The sequence below is a fragment of the Schizosaccharomyces osmophilus genome, chromosome 1, assembly GCF_027921745.1.
Source record: "Schizosaccharomyces osmophilus chromosome 1, complete sequence".
Taxonomy (NCBI): Eukaryota; Fungi; Ascomycota; class Schizosaccharomycetes; order Schizosaccharomycetales; family Schizosaccharomycetaceae; genus Schizosaccharomyces; species Schizosaccharomyces osmophilus.
Window position 1 is genome coordinate 4273544 of NC_079238.1, and position 25092 is coordinate 4298635.

The following is a 25092-nucleotide window of genomic DNA, read 5'->3' on the forward strand; positions in this document are numbered from 1 at the left end:
TCTTCATTCAGAGTCGCTTAGCAACTCGAACGCTTCATTTCGTTCATCTTGTCTTTATAGAAAAAAAAACTTTTTTGATTCCTTGGTTTAACTGGTTAATATATTAAAAATAGAATCAGAATGTAATAACAAAATATGTGAATGCTCATTGCAAGATGGCTCTACCTTTTACTAAAAAGCAATACTTTGAACTCGAATATCATTTGACTTCTGCTCAAATAGAAAAGAACTAAAAGTAAATCAATTCATCGCATTCTTTATAAACCAACAGTAAAACTCCAATGCAGCTTTGTTTTAGATATAGAGTACAATAGTATTATGTCAGTCATAACGTACCAACTCAGTACATATGCTGAACTAGCTGTACGGAAAAAAACCCTATTCGAAGAATATCGATAAAAAGAATTAAAATTTATGTCTCTCCTAGGTCTAAGTAATAAAACTTTGCTTACTGCCGCAGCTGGCGGACTGTCTGCTGGTGCCTTTTTGTCATGGTTCTGGTCCAGTGATGCTTACCTAGCGCATCGCAGGTTGCCTGCGAATGCCCAAATGATAGCAAAACTCACAAATTCTCCAACGGCCGTTCAAATGGTGCAAAACTTGCATTCCAAACGAGAGCGCGAGATACGTTTACAGGAACATCCTTCGCTATTTCGGTCTCAATATCCATCTAACTTTCTAAACTTCAGGGACGGTATCTTGCCTCTATTCAAAACTTACTATGATTCCGAGAACCGTGAATGGATTAGTATTGGAATTATGGGAAACGCACTAACTGGTTATCAAAAATTGCAACATGGCGGAGCTATAGCAACCGTGCTCATTGAATGCCTGCAAACTGTTAAAAACCTAGAATCTGATAGAAAAGGTTCATTGCGAGGTGAGCCTCAAGATCCCATTTTGACTGAAACCTTTGATGTTCATACTCCCTCTTACAGTATAGGTTACAAAAAGCCAGTCCCTGCGGGCGATTGGGTATTAATTCGAGTGAATTCAGGTAAAGCAAGGCTCTACAATTCCAAGAACCAACTGTTAGCTGAAGCATGCGATTTACAAGCATGAGATTTAGTCGAAGTTGCTTGATTTTGTAACAAACATCCAATGTTATGATGATGTGTTTTTTAATGAAGTTTTTCGTCCATTCTTTTTGTTTTGTTTTCTACATTCGCTCTAGCGGTTCTAATTAAACATATAAATTCTTATTCGTTACATAATATATTTTCGAAATCAATCTGTAGGAATTATATTCATTATTATATCGTGGACATTTAGAGCAATCAAAATATTTTCAGGCCTTCCATTTATTGTACAAGGTTGCTGGTTGCAAAATAATTAGGTGAAATAAAGATTAGCATTAATTGCAAAAGGGCACCCGTCGTCATCAATGAAAGGCTTATATGATTAATAAAGGATGGTCTCTTAAAACATATTCGTTGGTATTAATACCAGAAAGCGCGAAGAGCTTCACGATGAATATCAGGTGCAAAATCTTTGAACAGTTGAAGAAGAAACTCTCGAGCCTTTTCTGTAGAATAAGATGCAAATTTAACAATAGTAACTGAGCGAAGCTCGCAGGCAGTCCAAAAAGCATTAGGCTGCTCATGTAAGCTAATGGTTTTTCCCATGCGGCTTTCCACATTTTTATAATACTCTAGAATTCCTTTTTTCGTTGCTTCAAACTTTGGTCCTACAAGGTACAGACTGCCAACACATTCAAAGTTGTTCATCCGGTCAGCTTTACTGCCAATATGGAGACCTGGTTCATTTATCAGCTGTAGCGTATCTCGCAAAAGAACAAAAAATTTGCTTTTATCATCAAGTCCACTTTTAATGATATTCTTGGAGGTGTAAGACTTCATCGACCAGCGTTCTCCCATATGACTTCGACCCTGAAGAGTCCAATCCAATAGTGCCAGTGAAGAACTACTATCCTCTAGGGTAAAGTTTTGTATTTGCATGTAATTACTAGATCCAAATGGTTGAACAGGGTCTTGTAGCAATAGACAAGTGGCATTCGATGCAATGTGTACGTCCATAAGTTGACGCGTAATTTTCCCTACTCGGGTCTCCTTGTAAACTTTGGTACTTCCCTGGGTCTGAATACATAACGTGGCATCTTTTCCTACATGGATCTTCAAAGCTACCTGGTCTCCCGATACAAGCCCACCTCCATAACTCAAAATGTAAAGAATTGCAAAATCCAATTTTGTGTTCACGGAGAGTAATTTTAAAGGATACTTACAAAACATGTGAGTCACATAATGAACATTATTGATGCATTCTATCCGAAATTCACCTTCTTTCGAAGCCATTTCTGGTTTAAGGCGAACTTTTGAGGAAAGCAAGTGCTAAGAATTTCGTTATCAAAGGCTGAATCAGAGAAGCTTTTTTATAAATTTCAGATTTCAAAACCGAAACCATTTTTCTGTTAAAATTGAATGGTACGAATTATCTTGTTGAGCATGATGGTTTGGTGAATGATAGCGGCGAAGCATAAAGTGCGTGCTTTTTTTGTTAATCTTCATTTGAACATTTTTTTATTGCAAGTTTTATTTACTTTCTACATCTTATGCGATGGATGATTAGCACTAAAATCCATTGTTTACCATGACAGAAAATGATCCGAATTCTTTCACGTAGAAACATCAGTATGATCCAGAACAGCATATTCAGCAACTTTCAATGTTGGTCAAAAAGTGCTAAACTTTCCCTTTTTACTTGGTGACTTGTTTGCTTTCAGTGTGACTGAACTAAAAGGGTTGCGGCGAGGAGAAATCGAAGTCTCAAAATATAGAAATAATAGGTATAAGTGACACAGGCAAAGTCCAGAGAAAAGAACTCAATAAGCCCCATAAATCAGAACGCAAAGTAGGACCTATGAAGATGGTCAAAGTTCCAATGACAGTCTATTGTTCTGATGGTTCAGTCAAGGATGAAGCCTCGTTGATCCAGTTGAAGGCTATTTTTCTACACTCCAAAAGTCATTTGTCGAAACCCAACGAAAACGAAGAGTAAGGCTTGCTGTTGTCTTGATAAACAATGTTTGGAATAATAATTCGAATGTGAAACGTTTGCGATTTTGACGGCATGTATTCAAAAAACATGTAATAAAAAACTTCAATTGCCTCTATAAAGAGCTATTTACGTTTACTCTCATTCATTTTCTTCGTTGGTAGTAGGAATTAGCACTTGGATTGTTATTTGCTATTGTTACATACCAGATAATTTGTCAACTTGAGCAGAGCTCTTAATGAAGATATCTTTCGAGCTGAAAATCTCACTTGATTAATGATATGTTAAAGACCATTCGAGTTAGTTTTTTTGTTTGAAACTGATTTCGACAAATTGTACTTTAGCTTTTTCAGTGACTTTATAGACCATAGCAATCAGTAAGACTTTCTTCCTGAAACCAGTATTTTTTTTAACACAACTGTCGATGTAAAGATTCTGCCATTACGGCCATACCTAGGCGAAATTACCAGTTCCCGTCCGATCACTGCAGTCGTGCGTTTGAGGAGGGCCTCGTTTGTACTATGGTTGGAGACAACATGGGAATCCGGGGTGCTGTAGGCTCCTCTCACTTTTTCTTTTAAATTTCTTCTCCTTTGGTTTGCTGAACGTTGGTTATTCGCTTCGCTTGACAAGATTGTACGACGTTTCTCTGTGTTTGCTGGACGTGTAACTTATTTTTCATTTTGTTTACATTTCACTGATGATCAAACCGCCGTTTGTACAATAATTATTACAAAAGAGCACTGTACAGTCATATTAGAAGAGCTTACTCATAAACATAAGCTTAAAGAATTGTCGCAATAATACTTTTGTAAACAAACCATTTGAAACACATTGGTTATCGTTCAATCCTTCAGCTAGAAGCATTCCTGCTAGCCAAAGATAACTGTCAGATTACTGTTGATCAGATCTGACGAAATAGGATTGTTGTTTAACTACTTCAGTTCGTAAACCGGGTTTATGAATTTAGCAGTTGAATGTCATGCAGAAACGTTTCGAGTTGAATTTTTATTTCATTATGGAAGCCAGTCTCATCGTAAATGATGAGATTCGTCCGTCATTCTCTTTCAACCGTATAGTGTTTCTACAATAGTATCAAGATAGATTGAAATAAAATAATTGTAACGAAGATTGTGACCAGTCAGTGACATAATGTCGCTGCTTTTATGATTGAGACATGCGAAAGGCCACTACCAAGATTTTTTCAAACTCGTATCTTTGGTTTTAACGGGCAGGTCCTTTTGGAATATTCTTTTGCTTTTTTGGAGCGAGGCTCAATTCCCTTTTTCGACGGATTATTGAAAAGTGCAACCAGTTTCTACTGGGTTTCTTTGGTGATTCTAGTTGTTTATTTCCTGGAATGTGTGATTTTTTTGTTTTTTTGGATTGCCATTGTAAAGATGAAGAATAGTTATGCTCCTGTTTCGAGTTCGGAAGCCTCTCTTAAAACGCTCAATGATGAAAAGTTAGGCATTCAAACTTCAGATGCCACACCGCCTCCATATTCAGGTAAGAAGTATTTAAGTAGGGAAGAAAATAGAAGTTGATTAAGTACATGGTAAAAGCTGCCGCATGTTTACGGGACGAATCTTGTTTGTTTGTCTGTTTTGGGACTGATAATTTTGTCGATTGCTATAACATACATGGCCAGCGCCTTTATCCTTTTGTATACAACGAAAAGAATTGCTTCTAATAAATCCATTAGATTCATACAAATTCATTGATTTGGAGATGGCTGATGGATCCGCTCAGACTTCCACTGAAGAATCCGCTAATAAATATAAGAGGGCTTTGGAGAATTTTGTAATCCTATCGTATATTCTGATTTTCGGCTTCTATTTGTCCTTGGTTTGTTTTTATATACTATTCTTCGTCTACAAGTTTCCTGTGAAAGCGCAAGTCCATTGGGGGCTTTTTGGCGGTTCGATTACATCTGTGATGCTGCTTCTAGCAGGTAAGACAGCGATGTCCATGTTTTGAACGACTGACTAACTATTAGATTCAATTGCAATAAATTCAATAAATTCAATAAAGTGTGAAGTATTGATGGACAATGTGCTTGTCGCAGCATTCCATACAGTTGTTTTCGATGCCTTCTGTTTAGCCTCATCTTTTGGCCTGAAGAAGTACAAAGTGTTTGAAAATTTGAACCCTGCTGTTTGCTGGTTGATTTTTATCACAATAAGCACATTCTTATTTCTTGTTTTGACGAGTATGTTGTGTATGACTTAAAAATATTCTAACTGTTCCAGCAAATCAAAAGGCACGCGAAAGCATGAATTCGAATTTAGTAAGCGGCATAAGCGGTTTAGGAAATGCTTTGTCTTGTACTTTTGGTATGTACTCTTTGGAGATATTCCTCTCATAATATATTATTAACCTATTTAGAATCGTTCGATGTCCAAGATGAGAGACATTCGAACGAAGAGATCGAACTTCAACCTCTTGATGACCAAAGAACTGAATTTTGAGATTTCATGTTTATTTATTTCTGTAGTCTTGTCGAAACCGTGTTCACTTCTTCTTCGATTTTCGCGCCATCTTTGAAAACATCGATGCTAATTACAGTCCTCCAAGTTCCCAAGTAAATATTTATTCGCACATGAACAGAATTACATGCAACAAAGAGGAAAACGTTTTCATCCAGCATGTTTTTATTTATTTGTTTTTCTTTCACTCTTTCAGGAATCTTTTCATTCGTTTCATCTTAATTTATTACTATTAAATGAATTTCGTTGCTTCTATTTTCATAGCGAATACTTCATCAGTGTTCATAGCGTTGTCCATACATTGACCAGAACATTTGATGAAGGTTGCAGAGATGTATATACTTGCAATTGATTCTAATCCTAATCTATGATCTGCAAAGATGTTACTAAGTCCAGGAATGCGGTAAACAAAATTGGTATATGAAGCATTAATTCATTTAGGAAGATCAATCGAGTTGTAAAGGCAAGGCTTTTCCTTCGAAACAGTATGAGAGTCGCATATGAACTACGAAAATTTTTCAATCGCGTGTCTCAGCGATGGGAAACGGCCCTTCAACACGCATCATCGAAACATGAACTGGCGATGCAACATCAGCAACTAAATTTAGTTCTAGTGAACCTCTGCTTCACTTTCATGCATCTTTCGGCGTTCATTTCTGCTGGTCAAGGCTTTCCTTATATTAATTCCTTGTAACCTTTTCCCTTCAGGTAGCATGTTCCTTCACAAGTAGCAAAGATGTTCCTCTCAGTATGCATTCTCTGTACATGCTGCATCTGGGCTTTTTTTGTCTCCTCAGAGAGTTTTTCTTGTTAAATTTCAATCAGATGTTTTCACATACCGAAAAAAACCAACGGCATCTCCATACTTGCCATTTTAAGGACCGAAGTTGGGACGTTCCTTTCCCAATTAGTGTACAGCAGGATTAAACACATCAGCAGATATGTTTCCCAAAAGATTTGTAAGCAGTGCAAATGAACAAACTTGGCGGTAAAACAGTCAAAGAACCACCAAGTAGAAAACTAGTTTTAACGTTGATGAAAGGAGCAATCTATATATACATATATATCTTGAAAGTAATAAGTAAACTTCTATGGCCACACCTAGGCGAAAACACCAGTTCCTGTCCGATCACTGCAGTCGTGCGTTTGAGGAGGGCCTCGTTAGTACTATGGTTGGAGACAACATGGGAATCCGGAATGCTGTAGGCTTCTTAGTTTTTTGGTTTTATTAATAGTTTAAATCATTTGCAAAATTATCGTATCCGCTACAGCGAGTCCCGCCAGCCAGTTAAAACACAAATTTACTACTCCATCTGCTGTTCATACTATTTTTGTTTACTAACGTACTTATAGTGCACTAGAACATGTCTCCGTATCCATAAACAAGGCAATGTACCGTACCACGTTCTAGAAATGTTTCACCGAAAAAAACAGTCACAACGGCTGGGTAAGAAGTTTCAAACATGGCACCACGAAACTTGTCCATAGCCAGAGTTAGCAAGAATGGCACTGAAGGAGTATCAAGTTGTTGGCCGCAAGGTTCCAACTGAACAGGAACCTGTTCCCAAGTTGTTCCGCATGCGTTTGTTCGCCATTAATGAATCTGTTGCCAAGTCCCGTTACTGGTACTTTTTAAAGATGATTAACAAGGTCAAGAAGGCCACAGGTGAAATTGTTGCCATTAACCAAATTCACGAGCCCAAGCCCCTTCAGCCCAAGGTCTTCGGTATCTGGATCCGTTACGATTCTCGTTCCGGTACTCACAACATGTACAAGGAGTTCCGTGACACCTCCCGTGTCGGCGCCGTCGAGGCTATGTACCAAGATATGGCTGCTCGTCACCGTGCTCGTTTCCGCAGCATCCGTATTCTCAAGGTTGTTACTGTTGAGAACAAGGAAGAAGTTCGTCGTAGCTACGTCAAGCAACTCCTTGATCCTAAGTTGAAGTTCCCTCTCCCTCACCGTCGTACTGGTACTCTCGGCTTGGCTGGCAAGAAGGTTTTTGCTCCTCACCGCCCTACCACTTTTTACTAAGGTTTATGGTCTGTGTCGTTAGTAAAAAAAATTCTTCTCGATTCCCTTCTTGTCTAAAGGAATTGTGGCATTGTAGTTTTTTATGGTAGGAAACAAGAATGTTGTAATTTGGTTATCCAACTGTAGTGTTTGTAAATTTCACCTTGGAAGATAAAAGAAGTGTAGCAAGTACAGGCTTCAAGATTAAGGACTGTTGGTTATTTTACTGTTTTTGCGACATCATACTGAAACGAAAATGCAAATGGAATGAAAGCATTTATTATACAAGAAACAAAGTCATTAATCTTCATCGCTATCATATCCAGCAACCAGTGCTGGACTCTTTTGTTGCGAGGATTGGGATATTTTGCGAAGATCCTTCAAAACATCAGATTTAAGAAATTTGTTGGACGAAGCGGACGTTTGCTCTGTGGCATCAGCACTAGCCTCGGAAACCTCTGTCTGCTGCACTGGCCCAGAGGATGCTTCTATAGATTTTTGGTTTCGGATAGAAGAAGATCCATCAGCATAAAGTAAATCATCAGAAGGCACATAACCCTTGAGCCCAAATTCTAATTCCAGTTTCCGCTTTTTTTGATTTCCTTTACCAGTTTTCGAATCTTGTAAATCCTCCAAAAATTCTTTGGGCAATAGTTTTTTCACGACATCTGCTGCACGTTCCTCTAAACGTCTCTGATTTCGTGCTTGAGATGCTGGGTTGGGATCTAACGTCGCCCATCGACAGTTAAGGCACTCATCATTGTCAAGGGACTGATGAGCCATTGCTTCTTTTGCAAACTGGGCATTGGCTTCATTCACGTATGTGACGAAAGCGATTCCTCGAGAATTCAAAACACGTATGCGTTCGATGTCACCCCATTCAGCAAAATGCCGAGCTACAATTTCTTCAATATCATCTGTTGGCTGAATTCCACCAACGTAAAGAGTGTGATTTTGGCGTAAAAAGGAACCAACACCACCCATGTCATCCCGATAGTCGGCATGCTTTTCTCTTCCAAAGCAATCTACGTTGGCATTGAAAAAATCGGTTTCGTTGGGTAAACGATGCAAAAATTCACATTTTGATCTATATGCCGTTAGTTATTTTGCAATGTGAAGTAGCAACCTACCCTTCCGAACACATTCCTCTAGCAAAATAAAGACAAAAATAAGACCCAGGAATTTTATCAGCCTTTGTGTAACCAGAATCGCTTTCAATGTTACATCTTGTATCAGATTTCAATTGGCTTTTTAAAGGGTCTTCACGATTTCCACCACTCCATTTATTATACCAGCTGAAGATAGTTAGCAATTCAATCCTATCCACGAGTTCATCCGTCAATTCACTTACATATTATACACTTGACCTTGTTGAGGAGCTTCCATTTCAAATTCTGGTCTCTCCTCTATTTGTTTACGTGCCGGTCGTTTCTTGCGTTTTACGACTTTTTTTACTTTTTTGATGATTTTTCCAGATTCCTCAACTTTTTCAACAATTTCTTCTTTCACAACATCATCTTTGTTCGTTTCTTGTATGTTTTTTCCATAATTCTCCTCTGATTCTGCCATACTCGATTTTGTGGTAGAAACTGAAACCATAGAACTCGCTTCTCGTTTCTACCACCTTACCTCCATTTGATATTGAGTTTTCTCGCGTTTTAAGCCGTTATAAAACGCTATTTGGAATAAGCCATGCGTACGATACATTTCATCCGTATCTCAACATGCGTTAAACAAACTTAAGCTTCGAGCTTCAGTGAGGTGTTTTGCTCGTCTTTGTTTATACACTGAAAACTCAGAAGTTCAAAAGAACAGTAGCCTTGCCTTTTGGAGTCACTTTTGGTTGTTGTTTTTTCTGTTTATATTCGAGGAATTGAAGTTTTGGTTTTTTTTTGTGGTGACCCTTCAAGCTTCTTCAGTTACGCTTCCTCGCATTTCTAGTGTAATCACCGTCCTTCATTTCATTCGGATCTCTTGTTATCCATTTCTATCTATATCCTTTAAAAGAAAAGGTATTCTCTAAAATTGCATTGATCACCGCTTATTTGGGAGAAGAATAAAAAAAGAAAAGGAACTATCGACATTTCATGACTATGATGATCCGTTCAAAGCTTTTAACTACACTAGGTGTTCGAAATACCTGTTGGAAAAACAATCTTCAGCGTTCTTTTCTCCGTCTTTACAGTGAAGAAGTTCAAGGAAGTCCTAAGAACGGGGTATACGAGAGATATCAAGAAAAGCTAAAGCAAAAGGCTAAACAAGAAGAAACGCCCCTGGAAAAACTTGTTCAGAATGCACGCAAAAGTTTCGCTCCGAAACAAGCGATTTCTGAATCTCAAGAATTGGCGGAAAAATCAAATAAGAAACCACAAGTCAAAAAGGTAAAGAAATTTCCTGAATTAAGCGACTTTATAGACGTTAGCAAGTTTCAAAGTCTTCCAGCATCGGTGATTGAAAAGTTATGGAGAGCTAGGAATCTTCAAGAGAACATTTTGAGTGGTTGCGTTGAAAAACAAACATATGAAAGGATGATTTCTCGTGCAAAGAAATATCCAATTTTTGTACTTCCTCTGCCCAGAGAAAACCAAGGCATGGAAACTCATTTGATTCAATGGGGATTCCCTGGAAATAACACAGCCCATCTGATAATTACTACTTTGTTAGAATATAAACTCAAGAATGCTTATGCTACGCCACATACTGTTCTCACTCACTTTTCAGATTTGCTCGAATCAAATGGCGTTGCTCTTATGCGGTGTCAATTTGAACAGGACAAAACATTAAGCTCTTCTGACGTTCAGTTATTATTACTTGCTATTCAGAAGTTTTATAACGCTTCACCAGATAGCGCTTTGGGCAAAGAACGACTTTCTTTGCTTGAAAATTTCGCAAATGGAAAAGACTTTGATCTTTACAAAGTAGCTGGACATATGGACATGCTTGAATAATTAAAATGATTTATGTTTACAATTTGTACATTGAGCAACAGAATTGTCGATATGTCTTCTTTACAAGAAACCCCTGTTCATTGAACCTCGAGCTAAGTAAGCTATAGGAACTAAAAATAATGAAACAATCAAACCGATACAAAAAAAAATTAACAATGAACTTTAACAGATCTATAAATGACTTCCACCGTCTACATAAAGTCATCAAAGTCATCTGCATAGTCATCGTATTCGTCTTCGACATAATCTTCGTAGACGGCCTCGTTAGCAACTCCTCTCTTAGAATTCGTGTTGATTGCAGGCTTGGCCTTTTTATCCGCATTCGTTGCAGGAGCAGGAGCGGGAGCTTTCTTAGCAGGAGTAGCGGCTGCACCCCGCTTGGATTGAGCTTTTTCTTGCTGTTCCTTTTGAGTCACGACTTTGTTAACAGACTTTTGAATAGACTTGACACTAGAAGCTTTCAAACTCGTAAGCAAGAGAGGAATTAACTCTTGAGCAAAGTCATTGTACTCGGTGGAATACTGAGAGTGCTTAACTTTACGAAGAATTTCGGCCTGGAAGGCGGCAAAGTCAGCCTTGGTCTTCAATTCACGTTGTTGTTCAGCTTGTCTAGCACGGTTACCACTTGCGGTATTTTTATCAACAATGTCGAAGAGGTCCATGGCATTGGCCAAGTCTGAGTCGATTTCTGCTTGTCGCATTTCTTCTTTGGAAGACTTGGCTGCATCGTTAGATTTTGCCGCTTCCTCGCTAGCTTGAATAGCTTTTTCGATGTTGCGTTCTTGGATACGTTGTTGCACACGATCAGCTTTAGTGAGCTTTGGTTTGGTAGAGTCCGGGGACGAATTTTGGTTGTCGTTGGTTTGAGGTTGTTCTTCTTCTTCTTCTTCGTCTTCTTCATCGTCAAATTTCTTTTTGGGCTTCTGAGGTTTTCCTAATGGAAGTTCAACTTCGGCAGCCTTACCAGGCTCCTCAACCAAAAAATCCTCTAAATTTATGTCAATTTTTACTTTCTACGATTTTACATACCCCAGCTATCCATTATACAACGTATCTTCTCTAGTCCTAAACGTCTGCAATTTTTGGTGGTAAGGAAAGAAAAACGGGGTCACAAAACGCTAATGAACACAACTTTGTGAAAACTGCTTTTTTGGTAAGTTCAGAATGTTTTTATTCAATTTTTGGTTTAATCAAATAAAATAAAATAAAAAGTAAATCAGTGATAGAAGAGATTGTATGTAAGAGAAGGAAGGATTTGCTTGCCAAATCTGTTGAGATTCTTGATTTTCTCGTCGAGTCTAGTCATATGAAAGGGAATGTACAAAATATTTGAATTTAAAAATGTACTTCTTGTCTAGCATCATTTTATTCTCATTTTTCACAAGCGACATCCTTATTCAAGTAATTCGTTTCAAATCTTTTGTATAATATACGAGAAAATAGCTAAGCAGAAGAGAACCAGAATGGCTTGTGGTTTTAGTAATTGTATATAAAAAGCTTGCTGAACCCATGAAAGTTTTAGAGCTTGGAATAGTGCAATTGATTTCTGTGCCATTCTCTTACAACAAAGTCGATATTATTAAGTCTTACTTGTTGTATTGATCAAACAACGGCTAAAATGCACTCAGAAACGAGCGACTATGGAACTACATTGTTAATTTTTCATACTCATTTATTGTGTTTTATAATGTCATGTATTTTCAAAAGACTTAACTCAACAACCATAATGATCTAGAGGGAACAATAGAGAATTCAAATTCAATATGTCTGTTTAAATTAATTTTGTTTTCTGAAGTAGTTTTTTAGGAAATTCCTTTCTACCTATGTAAATACACAAATCAATCCAAAGCTGTTCAAATGATAAATTAGGTAATCACTTCATAAAAAATAGTCAAGTCAAACAAAAAGTACGAATGGGGAAAAGAGGATGATTGAAATATCCCTAATTTCAAGAAACTGAACGATTCCTATATATTTAATTGTTTATTTACATGTTTATTACAGTACGAATATCATTACACTAAAAATATTTACAAACTGGAACGATATTCAATAAAATGTGACATCACCCGCTTTGTTCTCTCAAGGGAAGCCCTAAGTGACAACCTTTCCTATTGGAAAATGAACGTAACCAGAGCAAAACAGTAAAGGCCGTACCAAAGGATAATAAACAAGAAATACTCCATAGAAATAAATAGAAATGGTACGAGTGCTTTGAAATGTTTGATTTATTGGATGGAGAGCTAACATATGGCTGAGCGGGAATCTTCAGAATCCACCTGAAGGTATCCTTTTCAGCAAACGTTTAGGCTACACGTAATCTTACAGATGAACAGATTGCCGAGTTTCGTGAAGCTTTCTCTTTGTTCGATCGAGATCAAGATGGTAATATCACTTCAAACGAGTTGGGTGTCGTAATGCGATCCCTTGGTCAGTCACCCACAGCAGCTGAATTGCAAGATATGATCAATGAAGTAGATGCTGACGGAAACGGAACCATCGATTTTACAGAGTTTTTGACTATGATGGCTCGTAAAATGAAGGACACTGATAATGAGGAGGAAGTGCGTGAAGCTTTCAAAGTATTCGACAAGGACGGAAATGGATATATTACGGTTGAAGAGCTCACTCATGTATTGACTAGTCTTGGTGAGCGTCTTTCTCAAGAGGAGGTCAGCGATATGATTCATGAAGCCGATACAGATGGTGATGGTGTCATTAACTATGAAGAATTTTCTCGAGTTATATCTTCAAAGTAATTGTTATGATTTTTCCATAAACAATCACACACGATAAAAAATTTCATTCAATAACTGTGTCCTTTATTATCTTTTATTTCAATCGAGAGTGACCTCAAATTTCGCACATTCCCGATTCCTTTAAATTCCGTTTACTATTATCATGTTGCTTTTACAGCTTGTGGAAAATATTGCCCTTCTTCATTTGTGAGAAAGAAGTGGATTAAAATGATGATTTCGCTCTTTCCTGTCCACTCTTAGGAATGATTTTTGTAATGAATAAAGCATTTTTTTCTGTCAGTCTGTTATATGAAGGTGAAAAGATGCGTCGAAAGCTTACTAAATCACTTTTAATATTTTCTTGTTTTATCAAATTAATCTTTTGTCACGAATATTTTCTGAACTAAAGAACAAGCATCTTAAATAATCGTTTGCAAATAATGTCTTTATTTCTGTAACAGCTTAGTTGGAATTGCTGAACAACAGGCGTTAATTTCGTCAAAGGTTTCTTATCAATTTGTATGCTGAATTATAGAAAGTTGGCTTACAGCTTACAAGGCGTTAGCTCGAACTCTTTGTTTCTGGATTTATGTAGCTTGGCCTCACCGACTTGTATAGAGCTTATGCACACAATCATGGATTTTAAAGAGTTTTATAATAATTACAATTTAATCTTGTCCAAATTGCTTCTATAAATAGAAGGCTTTCTGTAACAAGTTTCAACTACAACCACTATATGCTAAGTACGAGACAATGTGATAAGTAATTTACTCATTTTGTGCGTCCATATTTTCTTCTTGTTTGTTAGAAAAAATGCAATTCTAGTTGGGAATCTTCATGTCTCCAAAACAGCAATTGCACAAAAGGGTGCCCAAGTTTCCTCAAAGAATATATACAAAATAAATTTATGAGTTATTAAATAGTAAAATTAATCTAACTCGCAACGGTTTCCGTGGCTCTAAAAATCTCACATTCATCCTTATCCCTACCATCTTCCAAGAACCGCTCCATTACTGGTAAAATTGAATCTTAAGAAAATTAGAAAGAGGACTTCCAATCAAAGATACTATTTGAAATTGAACGTTTCTCTACATACAGTATACTGGAGGTTTTACAAGATTGGATCCATTGTATCCACCAAAACGTTCCTCATAGAAGCTTAACAAGGTGCGTTCGCTATTCAGGAATATTACCCAAATTAGATGTCGGACGAACAAGTGGAACCTATAGTTTTAAAGAATTTAGGTAAAGATACATTCAATCATGAGGACTCTTTCCGAAGTCTGTTTCCTTCGACAACTTCTATCGAGCAGTTGAAATCGATTCGAGGGAATTTACTGAAGCAATTAAAGCAATCACAAGATGATTTGGGATCTCTTAAGAACGGATATAATGAATCCAATAACAACTTACTGGTTCAGAAAAATGATTTCAACATTGCTGCTAAAGAAGTTGTTGGGAAACTTCAATGTTTACAATTGACAGCTGAAGATACTCAATCATCAATCGTGCAACTTACCTCGGAAATTAAGAGTTTAGATCTTGCCAAAAAGAATCTTACTTCGTCCATGACTTTACTGAAACGTCTGCAGATGCTTGTGACAGCTTACGAAAAACTGCGGACCCTCAGACAAAACAGGCAGATCGGAGAAGCTACTTCGTTAATGCTAGCTACGTTGCAGCTATTACAGTTCTTTAAAAATTACAGAAGTGTTGAAAGGATTGCTTCATTAAGCCAAAGCATCACAGAGTTTCAACGATCATTTTATGAACAAGTGTTTGAAAATTTTCAATTACAATTCAAGAAAGCTACTAGCGTACGAGGAGGTTTTAATACTGCTTCAATAGAAACTCTACATGAACTGTGCGGCTTCATTGATGTTAACGGAAAGAATTGTTCAAATGCATTAAAGGATTGGTATTGCCATCATCAGTTGGATGGATTTCTCAAAATATTTCGGGAAAATGAAGAAGCTGCTTTATTAGAAAATTTCTCGAGAAGATATGACTGGTTTTTTAAATTACTTCAGACTTATGATGATCAACATGCCCATATCTTTCCACCTCATTGGAGAATGGATTTCCAACTGTGTTTGTACTTTTGCAATGAAACGAAAGCAGATTTATCCAAGATATTGAAAGGAAAGGAAATTTCTTATCAAGTATTTTTCACTTCCATTCGTCATACGTTGGATTTCCAAAATGTGTTAAGAAAGCGATTTTCTCGACTTCTTAACGAGAATGGCTTGGAAGAAAGTTTCAAGCTCCAAACCGTTCATATGTTTGAATCTCTTTCCAACGAATTCAATCCTTACTACAAAGTTTATATCGATCATGAAGCTAAGCAGTTGGAAGCACTCTTTAATTCTTTTCCGTCGAAAGCCGAAACCTCATCCGAAGAAACTAACCAAATACTCTCTTCCTCCATGCAACTTTTCCAACTTTATCGCAAGATTATGGGTCATTTTCTTCAATTTACTAGAGGCCCACCTCTTATAGGATTAAAAGATCTATTTGGTAATTGGTTAAAGAGATATACCGAAACAGAACTTCTTGCCGACTTGCATTCACTTTCTTTCTCACAGTATGCAATTCATTTGAATACTGCCGAGTATATTCATCGCACAACATTGGAGCTTGAAAAGCGATTTCGAGAAGTATGTCATGCGGACTTGGTGGAGCAAATGTCCTTTCAAAAAGTGATCGACAATATGTTACACTCTAAAAGCCTGTTGATAAAGTCCTGCACAAAGAAGTTTGAAGATTCGATAAAAACCAGTTTAGAACCTTTTGGGAAAATGGATTTTAGGAATTTGGATAGTGTGGGTGATCAGAGTACATATGTATCAAAAGCTATTCATCAAATGAAACTGAATGCGGATGAATTTCTGGGAATGATTGAACAGAATACGCTGGCGCGCAATTTTTGTGATCGGGTTTGCGAGTCTTTCACCAGACAGTTTTTCTACTATATATACACGATTAAACCAGTATCTGAGATTGGCGCAGAGCAAATTTTGCTTGATTTATGTTCATTCAAGAATTTCTTATTGAAGATGCCCAGTAGCAAGCCGGATTATACGATTACCGATAGCTATATCAACCACTTGACAGTTTTCGTGGGATACATCGAAACACTACTTAAAACTTTATTGACTCCTTCCCTTCCTAAAGAAGGAATTATTCAGAGCTACCTCTTCTTGATCAAAGACCGCTCGGTGTCAAACTTTACCATAATATTAGACTTAAAAGGAGTATCTAAAAGCGAGCAGTCTAGCTATCTTCAGTTATTCTCTTCTTTCGTCACAAAAAAGAACGATCTTATCGATAGTTCTCCCATTTTTCTGTATTTAAGCCCATCAACCTATACCGATTTGAACTCACGGTCTCGTTTATCACTCGATTTAACACCTGAAGCAAGCAGTCGTACTTTGCAGAATCTTGGACGACTCTTTACTTCCAAGAAAAAATATGGTTAATTTTTCTTGGCTATCTACTGTCTCTTTTCCATAGTTAAGTCTTTCATGTTTTTATGTTAATGTTTTGATGGGAAGTTTTTCGATAAAATTTGCTTAAGCTTTAGTATGCTCCTGTTTTTTTCAAACAATTTTAAAAAAACTTGCAATTTTTGCAAAATAATAAAAAATTGCAATTCATCAAAAAGTTGGGCTGTTCTGGGAATCGAACCCAGGACCACCATCACCCTAAGATGGTATCATACCACTAGACCAAACGGCCACTTCGTGATTTAAGAGTAAGCCATACATAAATAATAATATTAATAGACATCCTTTTAAATGCAGAGACAATGTCATCTTAAAAGAAGCTGGCTTCGCAGATGAATAGCGAAAATCCGCAAAAAAAAAAAGAAAACTAGACTACTGGGTCTTTCTGCGCCTGTTCAAGTAAGGCTATAACTGGACGAAGATAGACTAAAAGGGTAATATATATCACTACAAGACACAATTTGAATGGCTAACCTATTTGTAGCTATAGCTAAAAGTTGAAAACAGGAAAGGAACCCTTACAAGGGTTAATTGGCAAAGGTTTGATTTTAATAAAAAAAGAAAGAAGCAATATAAGTGGGCTACGACGGTTGGTACACTCAGTATTAACATTAGCCAAAAGCTATATCTAGCTTGACAGACTTCAAAAACGTTTCAGAAGGTTATTTTTATTAAACATGGTAATGCCTAATGTGAAAGTAAGTAAATTACATGTCAGCGGAAAGGTAGATAGGGTAAAAGAAGAAGACGGTAAGCCAGAATGAGCCTTCATTTCCAGAACATAATAACGCAAAACTCGATTATATCTTTCGGAATTTTTTTAATTGAACATGAAGACACAATTTTGGGTATATCCAACGACAGAGCAATGGGACAGTGGAAACTATTATCTAATTTTTCATCTCGAAGACAAAGAATCGTAACCAGCGAAGACGTAAAGTGTTGTGTAGTTAGCGGGTAAACCATTGCTAGTCAAGATATCGCTGCAAGCGAAAGAGAAAGAAGGGAAAAGAAGGCAAATTAAAAAGCCAAATAATCAAAATGCAGAATTAGGTAAAATTGAAAGAAATTTTCGTCTATCATGGTAATCAATGAAGCGATAAAAAAAACATTCCCATGATTAAATAGCAGCACCAGCAGGAGCGGAAGAAGACGAGGAAGCGGGTTCCGGGAGGACTGGAGCAACGGGGCGATTTGCCTCTGCTTGCATACGATTCAAAGCAATACCCAAACCTTCAAAAACGGCCAAAATACAAGCACATCCAATAGCACCGTTACGGGTGGCTCTCCAGCCACCTCGAATAGCCAAAGCACCACCAGTGAAAAAACCGGCAATAATGGCATTGTAAGGATCTTCCTTCCTACGGACTCCCTTCACGGCACAATCAAACGTACTGAATAAACCACCCCAAACACCGAAGTTACCACCCAATACAGGTGCTCTAGTTTTAGCAGCTGTGATAGCAGAAATGCGCTTTTCTCCCTAAAAAACGAAAATGAATTAGCTTTTTGAACACAAAAATTATTTCATAAGCATGAAGCGTTCTCGCCAACATGCAACCAACGCGTAAAAAAAATACGCTGGGAATTCATACCGCTGGACTATTTCTCCATCCTTTAATAGAGTGCCAAATAGCACCACCAATAGTACCCATGGAAAAGGCAGCACCAAAGTCGTTTAAAACAACATAAGGGCAGGGATCTCTAGTATGATCAGCGCTCGCCATTTTGCAATTTTTGTCTTCAGTTCCAAGGAATTATTTCTAAGGGAAACAGGTCTACGACACCAAAAAAATACGACGCCTACTAAACAGAATGCGGAAACGGATTGGTCTCTGACCTTTTTTGTTGTCTGCTAAGGGCAGGTGTTAAATCGGAACGGTTTGTCCTTTCTAGATAATGAGGTACAACGCCGACGTTGACTGGATATATCGAATGCATTGCAACACACTATGTTGTAAACAAAAGAAAAAGATGAATAGGTGGAAAGTAAGAAAATGGATAGTTTTCTAAAGAAGAATTCAGATTCCAATTATGGAGCGGAATGCTGGAAGGAGTGAAGTCTAATAAACCAGGATTTGAAAAGTGAAACATATTGATTTTTAGTGTACAGTACTTGATCTTCTTTTATAGACTAGATTGACAAAAAGAGTCGAAACCCAAAAATGCTGTGAACGAATGCATTGACCAAACAGAAAATATAGAAAACAGGAAGAAATTGGAAGACAAAAAGCACAGAAAGGAGACAGTCAACTTTGGAGGTTTAGGAATTTAAGGGTTAACAAAATCCAGAGAAGTGGGAAGAGATGCATCCAAATTTCTCTTTTTGAGAAATTCGGAATTGTAAAGTTTGGAAAAATGGCGATTTCCAGGATCACAGAGAAGAGTGACAATACGATGACCGGGACCAAGTTGTTTGGCAAGACGTACTGCAGCGACGCAGTTTATAGCAGAAGAACTACCAACAAAAAGCCCGTCATTAACAATCAAGTATCGCGACATAGCAACCGCTTGTCCGTCTGAGACCCGATACGCATAATCGATGTGAGGTTTGGCAATAGAAAAGTTGCGGGTCATGCGATTAATACCGACGCCTTCAACAATGGTGTCAATTTGGTGACGACGGCGAGTTCCCTCCCGTTCTGCCAAGTCAAACATAACGCCGTGAAGGACTTTGTGATAAAGACCGCTTCCCGGGGGATCAGCCAGACAGATTTTTATGGAAGGCGATTCGGATTTTAGGTACTTTGCGATACCACCCATAGTTCCTCCTGTGCCAGAGCCAGCCACAAATGCATCCAATTTTCCTCCACATTGACGCCAGATTTCTGGGCCGGTGGTTTTATAGTGTGCTTGCCAGTTTGCAGGGTTTTCAAACTGGTTGGAAAAGTAGCCTTTTCCGGGAATAGAATTGTCCTTTGTGTGTTGAAGAGCATGGTCGTGTGCAGCGTTCACGAAATGATTACGGTCGACGATAGGAGCTGGGGGAACACGCTGAACATGGGCACCCAGCAACTCCAAGACGTCACTTTTTTCCTTGGATTGATCGCTTGGCATAAAGATGTGGCATTTGTATCCAAGAGAACAACAAAGCATAGCGAGAGAGATCCCCGTGGATCCAGCGGTTCCTTCATAGACAACGTCGTTTTCGTGGGGAGTGAGTTCACCCTTGTCCTGGGCACTTAACATCATTTCAAGGGCGACACGATCCTTGGGAGAGTTTCCTGGGTTGAGGAATTCGGCCTTGGCTAAGATTTCGCAACCGGTTGCTTCGGACAGGGACTTGATTTTCACGAGTTTGGTATTTCCAATAAGTCCTTCCACGCCCTCAACAATATCCTCCTTTAAATTCGTTTCTTGTGACCTGAATGAAGTTTTGGATGCTATCCATTTTTGAAAAAGATAGCAAATTACGGCGCCAGCAAGGACGCCGCCCACAATGTCTTGATGTCGTCTTGCCATGAGAAACGTGGGAATTTCAGTACAAAAAACTAAAGGAAATTAAAAGAAAAAAAAAAGAAAAGAAAACAATGATAATTGGAAAGATAGTATAGTAAACGTTAATTCACTTCCAAAAATCAAAAAAACCTATTTCCAAGGACTAACCAATGTGTAGAGAAGAAAAAAAAGAAAACAAGATAGCTCCTAGGAATGTTTATCAAACGAATTACAATGCCAACGGTGTTGTTAAAAAAGCCCGCTCTCTTTCCTCTATAGTGTATGCATGAGCTAGATGTAGGAAGGGTGGAAGTTGACCATTCTATGACGAGGTCAACTTTCGCGAGAATGGGTTTGTAGAGCAAATTTCTGATTTCATTGAACTGGATTCAAAGAGGTTCAACTTTTTTTTCTCGTTTTCATGGCACTTTGTTTACAGTCAGAGGAGAATGTACCAACTGGCAATTGAAAGAGTTGCAAACAAGAAATCCTCGTTTCCTATGGGTAATTGAACGAAGAAAAATGATTTTTAAAAGACGACAGATCCAATTCCGCCCTTTTCGTATTTTTTATTTCGTTTTCAAGTGATAAAAATAGGAAAAGAATTTTGCATCAGCCGGGAGTCGAACCCGGAGCGAATGCTTGGAAGGCATCCATGTTACCGCTACACCACTGATGCTGGATGAAAGTACTAGTGAAAAAGAAGAATATATACATCTTTACGTTTCAAATACAACCATTCTAACACATTTAGAAACGTCATTCGCTTTGGTTTTCGTTTTCATTCCATTTGCCTGGGTTACTTCTTTAGACGGCTGGCTCGTACATTGGAAATGCATTTGTCTTGGGCTGCGACCCATGGACGTTGGAGGTAGCGAAAGGTTAAAACCTGTGGAACCGATCCAACGTCCGAAAGTTTCAAGTTTGAAGTTTGTCATTCGCGGGGCCCTTGTTCGTTCTTGATATTCATGAATCGAGGTTCTTTCGAAATTGTTGCTCCAGCGCTCTTCTCTGTCTGTGGTGTCTGCTCTTGTCTGGTGGTGTCTTTGGTTGCTGGTGTTGGGCGCTGCAAGCAAAACGAGAGAGCAAGCTCGAATTCAGTCAATTCCCAAACTCATAGAGGACAATCGTCGGTCGATGATCATTGAATGTAAGCTCCCATTTCGGGCGATGAACATTTCGCACGAAGAAAAACCCTTCCATAGATCGCTTCAGATGATATGCCATATCCAATGAATTCCAATACTAGCGCTGTTGCTAAAGAAAATCATCAGCAACAGCCTCATCTCATTCCGTTTCCTCTCGTTTCGTCCGTTCCAATTCCAATTCCAATTCCAACTTCAACTTCAATTGCTTCGCTTGGCATTGGTTGCTTTGTGGACCATGGCAAATATCGACAGACATATGCGTCCAAATCTCGTAGTTTCAGGACCCAACAATTCCTCATTTTGCGTTACATCTCTCATCTAGTTAGCCAGCCATTTGTGAATTCTTTTCCAGTCCATTTTCTCTGCTTTTTTTTCTCTGTTTTTTTCTTCTTCCCTTCCTGCTTCTGCTATGTCTGGGTCCCTCGTTATACAAATATTACTAAAAAATCTCAGTAGAAGGGTCCTTCAGTATCACGATAGCGAGAACGGATTTGTCATCGGATCACTTGCGTCATAGTGCCCTACCAATGGATCGACACTTGACGAATGTTTCGAAGGATCTCTCTTCAGTATATTAATAGTCGAATTCATCGGACTGTTGGACTTACCATCTGCCACTGAGTAAGTTCATTAAAACACTCATTCCTTTTCCTTGTAAATCTTTTTTATTAGGATTTTTGTAAAAATGAGCTCCCCTATACAGTAAGGATGCTTTCTTTTTGTTGCTGGACGCGCTTTTACTAATGCGATCGTTTTGTAGGCCTATCAAGGAGAATGCTTCTATGGTCGTTTTTGGTGCCTCTGGTGATTTGGCCAAGAAGAAAACGGTATGTGGATTGATTTTGCGAGAAGCGTGCTACTCAGCGTGGTGCCAAGCCTTTTATCCTTTTTCTCCTTTTCTGTGGGGTTTCACTGCTATGAGTGTCTTTTTACATCCTCTTCGCTCCTACAAATACAGGTGTCTCCTAAGCTATCCTCTCTCGTTGGTTACAGCCGCTTCTGCAACATCTGTGGATCGATATTTCCCCTTTATCACCTACTAACTCTCTCCAACAGTTCCCTGCTCTCTTCTCCCTTTTTAAAGATGGCCGTCTTTCCTCAGACCTCGTCATCGTAGGTTATGCACGCTCCAAAATCGAACCTAATGACTTTATTGAACGTATCACCCAGTTCATCAAGATTGACGATAATGACTCGGAAACCAAACAAAAGTTGGAACAATTCAAGAAAATGTGTACCTACTACCGTGGCTCTTATGATGGTGTTGATTCTTTCCAAGGCCTCAACAATCATCTTTTAGAGCGCGAAGGCGATCGCGAGGAGCGCAACCGCGTCTTCTACCTCGCTCTTCCTCCCGATGTCTTCGTCTCCGTTTCCACCCAACTGAAGCAGCAATGCTATCCTCAAAAAGGCGCTGCCCGCCTCATCATCGAAAAGCCCTTTGGTTTCGACCTCGACTCTGCTCGTGATCTCCAATCCAAGCTGAATCCTCTTTTCGACGAAAACGAGATTTACCGTATCGATCACTACCTCGGCAAAGAAATGGTCCAAAACCTTACTCATCTCCGTTTCTGCAACCCCGTTATCTCTCACTTGTGGAACAAGGAATCCATTTCCAACGTTCAAATCACTTTCAAGGAGCCCATCGGCACTGAAGGCCGTGGTGGTTACTTTGACACTAGCACCATCGTTCGTGACATCGTTCAAAATCATCTTGTTCAAGTTTTGTCCTTGATCGCCATGGAACCTCCTACCTCCCTTGCTGCTGGTGATTTGCGTGATGCCAAGGTTCAAGCTTTGCGTCGCACCCGCCTTGGTGACCTTAAAGACGTCGTTTTCGGCCAATACGTCAAAAGCAAGGATGGTAAGCGTCCTGGCTACTTGGATGATGACACTGTCCCCGAGGGTAGTAAATGTCCCACCTATTCGGCCATTCCCTTCTTCGTTGACAATGACCGTTGGGATGGTGTCCCCTTCCTCTTGAAGGCCGGTAAGGCCATGGACGTTGGTAAGGTCGAAGTCCGTGTTCAATTCAAGCCTGTTGCCAATGGATTGTTCAAGGATGCCCACCGTAACGAATTAGTCATTCGTATCCAACCCAACGAGGCCGTTTACTTCAAGTTGGACATCAAGCAACCTGGTATCAGCTCCAAGCCTTTACTCACCGACTTGGATTTGACATACAAGAACCGCTTCACCAATATGAAGTTGCACGAGGCATACGAAGCCTTGTTCTTTGACGCTTTCGCCGGTGACCAATCTCGTTTTGCTCGTATCGACGAACTTGAATGTGCTTGGTCTTTGGTTGGTCCTCTTTTGGAATACATGGAGAAAGAGAAGCCTCAGCCCGCTCCTTACGAGTATGGCTCTAACGGTCCCGAGCTTTTGGGTAACTTTTTGCAAAAGTTCGGTTACGTTTATGATATTCCTGATTACTATGAATATCCTGTGACAAATTTGCCTGACGATAAATAATGCGCTTTATCAGATTTCTCCAATCTGTATTTCTTTGTAAATGTTTTCTAAATTGCGTCTGATTTTCTTTTCTGGACAAAATTCAACCCGTTTTGGTCTATATATACGCTTTCGTTGTTATAAATTTTGTATACGAATATTGTGGTCATCAGTACCCATTGAGTGATTTAGTAGTTAGAAGGGCCTGTTTCTTTTTGTTTCATATTTTGTCATGAAATTTCTTTACTTTAAGCTAAAGTATCCATCGCTGTAGTTTTCAACAAAACTGCTTATAATATAATGAAAAATACAGTTATTCAAACTTCAAACAGCCTAGAAACCAAAAAGGTAGTAGTCATCGAGGATTGGAGTTGTAGGAACGGTTAAAGTAAGTACGTAAGTAAAGTAAGATTCACATGTACTCTATTTATATTTCATAAATCATGTCGTACCAGGTATCACCTCCGAATTTGCAAGCACTTTCACCCATCAGCTTGAAACCGACTTCCTCGTAGAGAGGGATCAAGGGCTTATGGGCCAGCAAAGTCATGTTCCTAGGTTTGGGACTAAGAGTCTTTCCACTACGGAACTGTAATTCCTTGATCAACTGCTTGGCGTAACCTCGATTACGATGAGCAGGATGAATAGAAAGGGAGTGGATCGCGATGTTGTTTCCCGTGGGCTTATGCTTGGACATCGATTCTACAGTGACACTTTCTGAAGATGTTCTGGTTGCCATTAAGTGTCCTATTAAGGTGGTAGTATGTTCGGTAGGAGCAAAAAGGCCCAGCTGTAGCTCAGGTGCTTGTGAAACCCTGTAAGAAATCTATTAAACAATGTCAGTACGGAAGAATGCCTTTCGAAACGAGCAAGAAGAAATATCAATTTGCCTAATAAAAAAAGGAATAATTCTTTAAACTCTGCACCAAGCGGTTACTGTATTTTGTTCTGCTTTCCCTATTTCAAGCATGAGACTTCGAATGCTCCCATAAACGAAAAACATCTTTTCTCTTTCATATTCATAAAATATAAAAGGAACTGAGCATTGTATTATCTTCTTCTCCTATCTGCTTTTACATACGGTCTTTAGAGATGCACGCTCATTTTCTGGAAAACACAAGTCCTCTAGATGAGCTACCTGCTTTACTTCAGACTTTTCAATGTTTCTAATGTTTACCATCTTGAATTACAAATAGACCTGAGTGGATACAAAGCTGCAAAATCCTCTGTCTAAGTCGCTCTGGAAAGAAGTGTATTTACGCTATGTTCAATTGTGTTCCACTTACCGGAACATCACTCGCTTTCCCTAATAAGAGTTTTCTCGAGCATTACATACGAGTTAACTT

At 38.6% G+C, this 25092-nt stretch overlaps 13 protein-coding genes and 4 non-coding genes across 17 annotated transcripts; 9 read left to right on the forward strand and 8 right to left on the reverse strand.

Moving 5' to 3' along the window:
- Positions 1–414: 414 nt before the first annotated feature.
- SOMG_01942 (acyl-coenzyme A thioesterase) lies at positions 415–1062 on the forward strand (the record flags this gene model as incomplete). Its single annotated transcript, XM_056180735.1, has 1 exon — positions 415–1062. The coding sequence occupies one exon, from the start codon at positions 415–417 to the stop codon at positions 1060–1062; it is 648 nt and encodes a 215-aa protein (XP_056036362.1).
- A 377-nt stretch (positions 1063–1439) lies between these two features.
- ure4 (urease accessory protein UreD) lies at positions 1440–2312 on the reverse strand (the record flags this gene model as incomplete). Its single annotated transcript, XM_056180736.1, has 1 exon — positions 1440–2312. One exon carries the CDS (start codon positions 2310–2312, stop codon positions 1440–1442), a length of 873 nt encoding a protein of 290 aa, XP_056036361.1.
- Positions 2313–3453: 1141 nt separating this feature from the next.
- Positions 3454–3571, forward strand: SOMG_10042. The gene has a single exon (XR_008803575.1). It is a non-coding gene; the product is annotated as a 5S ribosomal RNA (ribosomal RNA).
- Positions 3572–4412: 841 nt separating this feature from the next.
- On the forward strand, positions 4413–5483 carry wtf15 (wtf meiotic driver; the record flags this gene model as incomplete). Its single annotated transcript, XM_056180737.1, has 5 exons — positions 4413–4521; positions 4718–4966; positions 5012–5224; positions 5265–5348; positions 5401–5483. 5 exons carry the CDS (start codon positions 4413–4415, stop codon positions 5481–5483), a joined length of 738 nt encoding a protein of 245 aa, XP_056036008.1.
- Positions 5484–6591: 1108 nt separating this feature from the next.
- On the forward strand, positions 6592–6708 carry SOMG_10043. Its single transcript, XR_008803576.1, has one exon. It is a non-coding gene; the product is annotated as a 5S ribosomal RNA (ribosomal RNA).
- Positions 6709–7004: 296 nt separating this feature from the next.
- On the forward strand, positions 7005–7535 carry rpl2001 (60S ribosomal protein L20A; the record flags this gene model as incomplete). The annotated part of the gene is made up of 1 exon (XM_056180738.1): positions 7005–7535. One exon carries the CDS (start codon positions 7005–7007, stop codon positions 7533–7535), a length of 531 nt encoding a protein of 176 aa, XP_056036360.1.
- A 279-nt stretch (positions 7536–7814) lies between these two features.
- Positions 7815–9083, reverse strand: cwf2 (zf-CCCH type zinc finger protein, Prp19 complex subunit, RNA-binding Cwf2; the record flags this gene model as incomplete). Its single annotated transcript, XM_056180739.1, has 3 exons — positions 7815–8601; positions 8645–8809; positions 8866–9083. The coding sequence occupies 3 exons, from the start codon at positions 9081–9083 to the stop codon at positions 7815–7817; spliced, it is 1170 nt and encodes a 389-aa protein (XP_056036359.1).
- A 518-nt stretch (positions 9084–9601) lies between these two features.
- On the forward strand, positions 9602–10462 carry atp11 (mitochondrial F1-FO ATP synthase chaperone Atp11; the record flags this gene model as incomplete). Its single annotated transcript, XM_056180740.1, has 1 exon — positions 9602–10462. The coding sequence occupies one exon, from the start codon at positions 9602–9604 to the stop codon at positions 10460–10462; it is 861 nt and encodes a 286-aa protein (XP_056036358.1).
- Positions 10463–10653: 191 nt separating this feature from the next.
- tif310 (translation initiation factor eIF3j (p35)) lies at positions 10654–11504 on the reverse strand (the record flags this gene model as incomplete). Its single annotated transcript, XM_056180741.1, has 2 exons — positions 10654–11450; positions 11492–11504. The coding sequence occupies 2 exons, from the start codon at positions 11502–11504 to the stop codon at positions 10654–10656; spliced, it is 810 nt and encodes a 269-aa protein (XP_056036357.1).
- Positions 11505–12662: 1158 nt separating this feature from the next.
- On the forward strand, positions 12663–13221 carry cam1 (calmodulin Cam1; the record flags this gene model as incomplete). Its single annotated transcript, XM_056180742.1, has 2 exons — positions 12663–12665; positions 12772–13221. The coding sequence occupies 2 exons, from the start codon at positions 12663–12665 to the stop codon at positions 13219–13221; spliced, it is 453 nt and encodes a 150-aa protein (XP_056036356.1).
- Positions 13222–14402: 1181 nt separating this feature from the next.
- On the forward strand, positions 14403–16679 carry vps53 (GARP complex subunit Vps53; the record flags this gene model as incomplete). Its single annotated transcript, XM_056180743.1, has 1 exon — positions 14403–16679. One exon carries the CDS (start codon positions 14403–14405, stop codon positions 16677–16679), a length of 2277 nt encoding a protein of 758 aa, XP_056035549.1.
- A 187-nt stretch (positions 16680–16866) lies between these two features.
- Positions 16867–16938, reverse strand: SOMG_20083. Its single transcript has one exon. It is a non-coding gene; the product is annotated as a tRNA-Pro (tRNA).
- An 888-nt stretch (positions 16939–17826) lies between these two features.
- Positions 17827–18433, reverse strand: tim17 (TIM23 translocase complex subunit Tim17; the record flags this gene model as incomplete). The annotated part of the gene is made up of 2 exons (XM_056180744.1): positions 17827–18189; positions 18302–18433. 2 exons carry the CDS (start codon positions 18431–18433, stop codon positions 17827–17829), a joined length of 495 nt encoding a protein of 164 aa, XP_056036142.1.
- A 544-nt stretch (positions 18434–18977) lies between these two features.
- cys12 (cysteine synthase-like protein Cys12) lies at positions 18978–20168 on the reverse strand (the record flags this gene model as incomplete). Its single annotated transcript, XM_056180745.1, has 1 exon — positions 18978–20168. The coding sequence occupies one exon, from the start codon at positions 20166–20168 to the stop codon at positions 18978–18980; it is 1191 nt and encodes a 396-aa protein (XP_056036143.1).
- Positions 20169–20752: 584 nt separating this feature from the next.
- On the reverse strand, positions 20753–20823 carry SOMG_20084. Its single transcript has one exon. It is a non-coding gene; the product is annotated as a tRNA-Gly (tRNA).
- A 1154-nt stretch (positions 20824–21977) lies between these two features.
- Positions 21978–23767, forward strand: zwf1 (glucose-6-phosphate 1-dehydrogenase Zwf1; the record flags this gene model as incomplete). Its single annotated transcript, XM_056180746.1, has 3 exons — positions 21978–21994; positions 22053–22119; positions 22349–23767. 3 exons carry the CDS (start codon positions 21978–21980, stop codon positions 23765–23767), a joined length of 1503 nt encoding a protein of 500 aa, XP_056036144.1.
- A 406-nt stretch (positions 23768–24173) lies between these two features.
- On the reverse strand, positions 24174–24926 carry SOMG_01954 (polyamine N-acetyltransferase; the record flags this gene model as incomplete). Its single annotated transcript, XM_056180747.1, has 2 exons — positions 24174–24572; positions 24828–24926. The coding sequence occupies 2 exons, from the start codon at positions 24924–24926 to the stop codon at positions 24174–24176; spliced, it is 498 nt and encodes a 165-aa protein (XP_056036145.1).
- Positions 24927–25092: the final 166 nt, after the last annotated feature.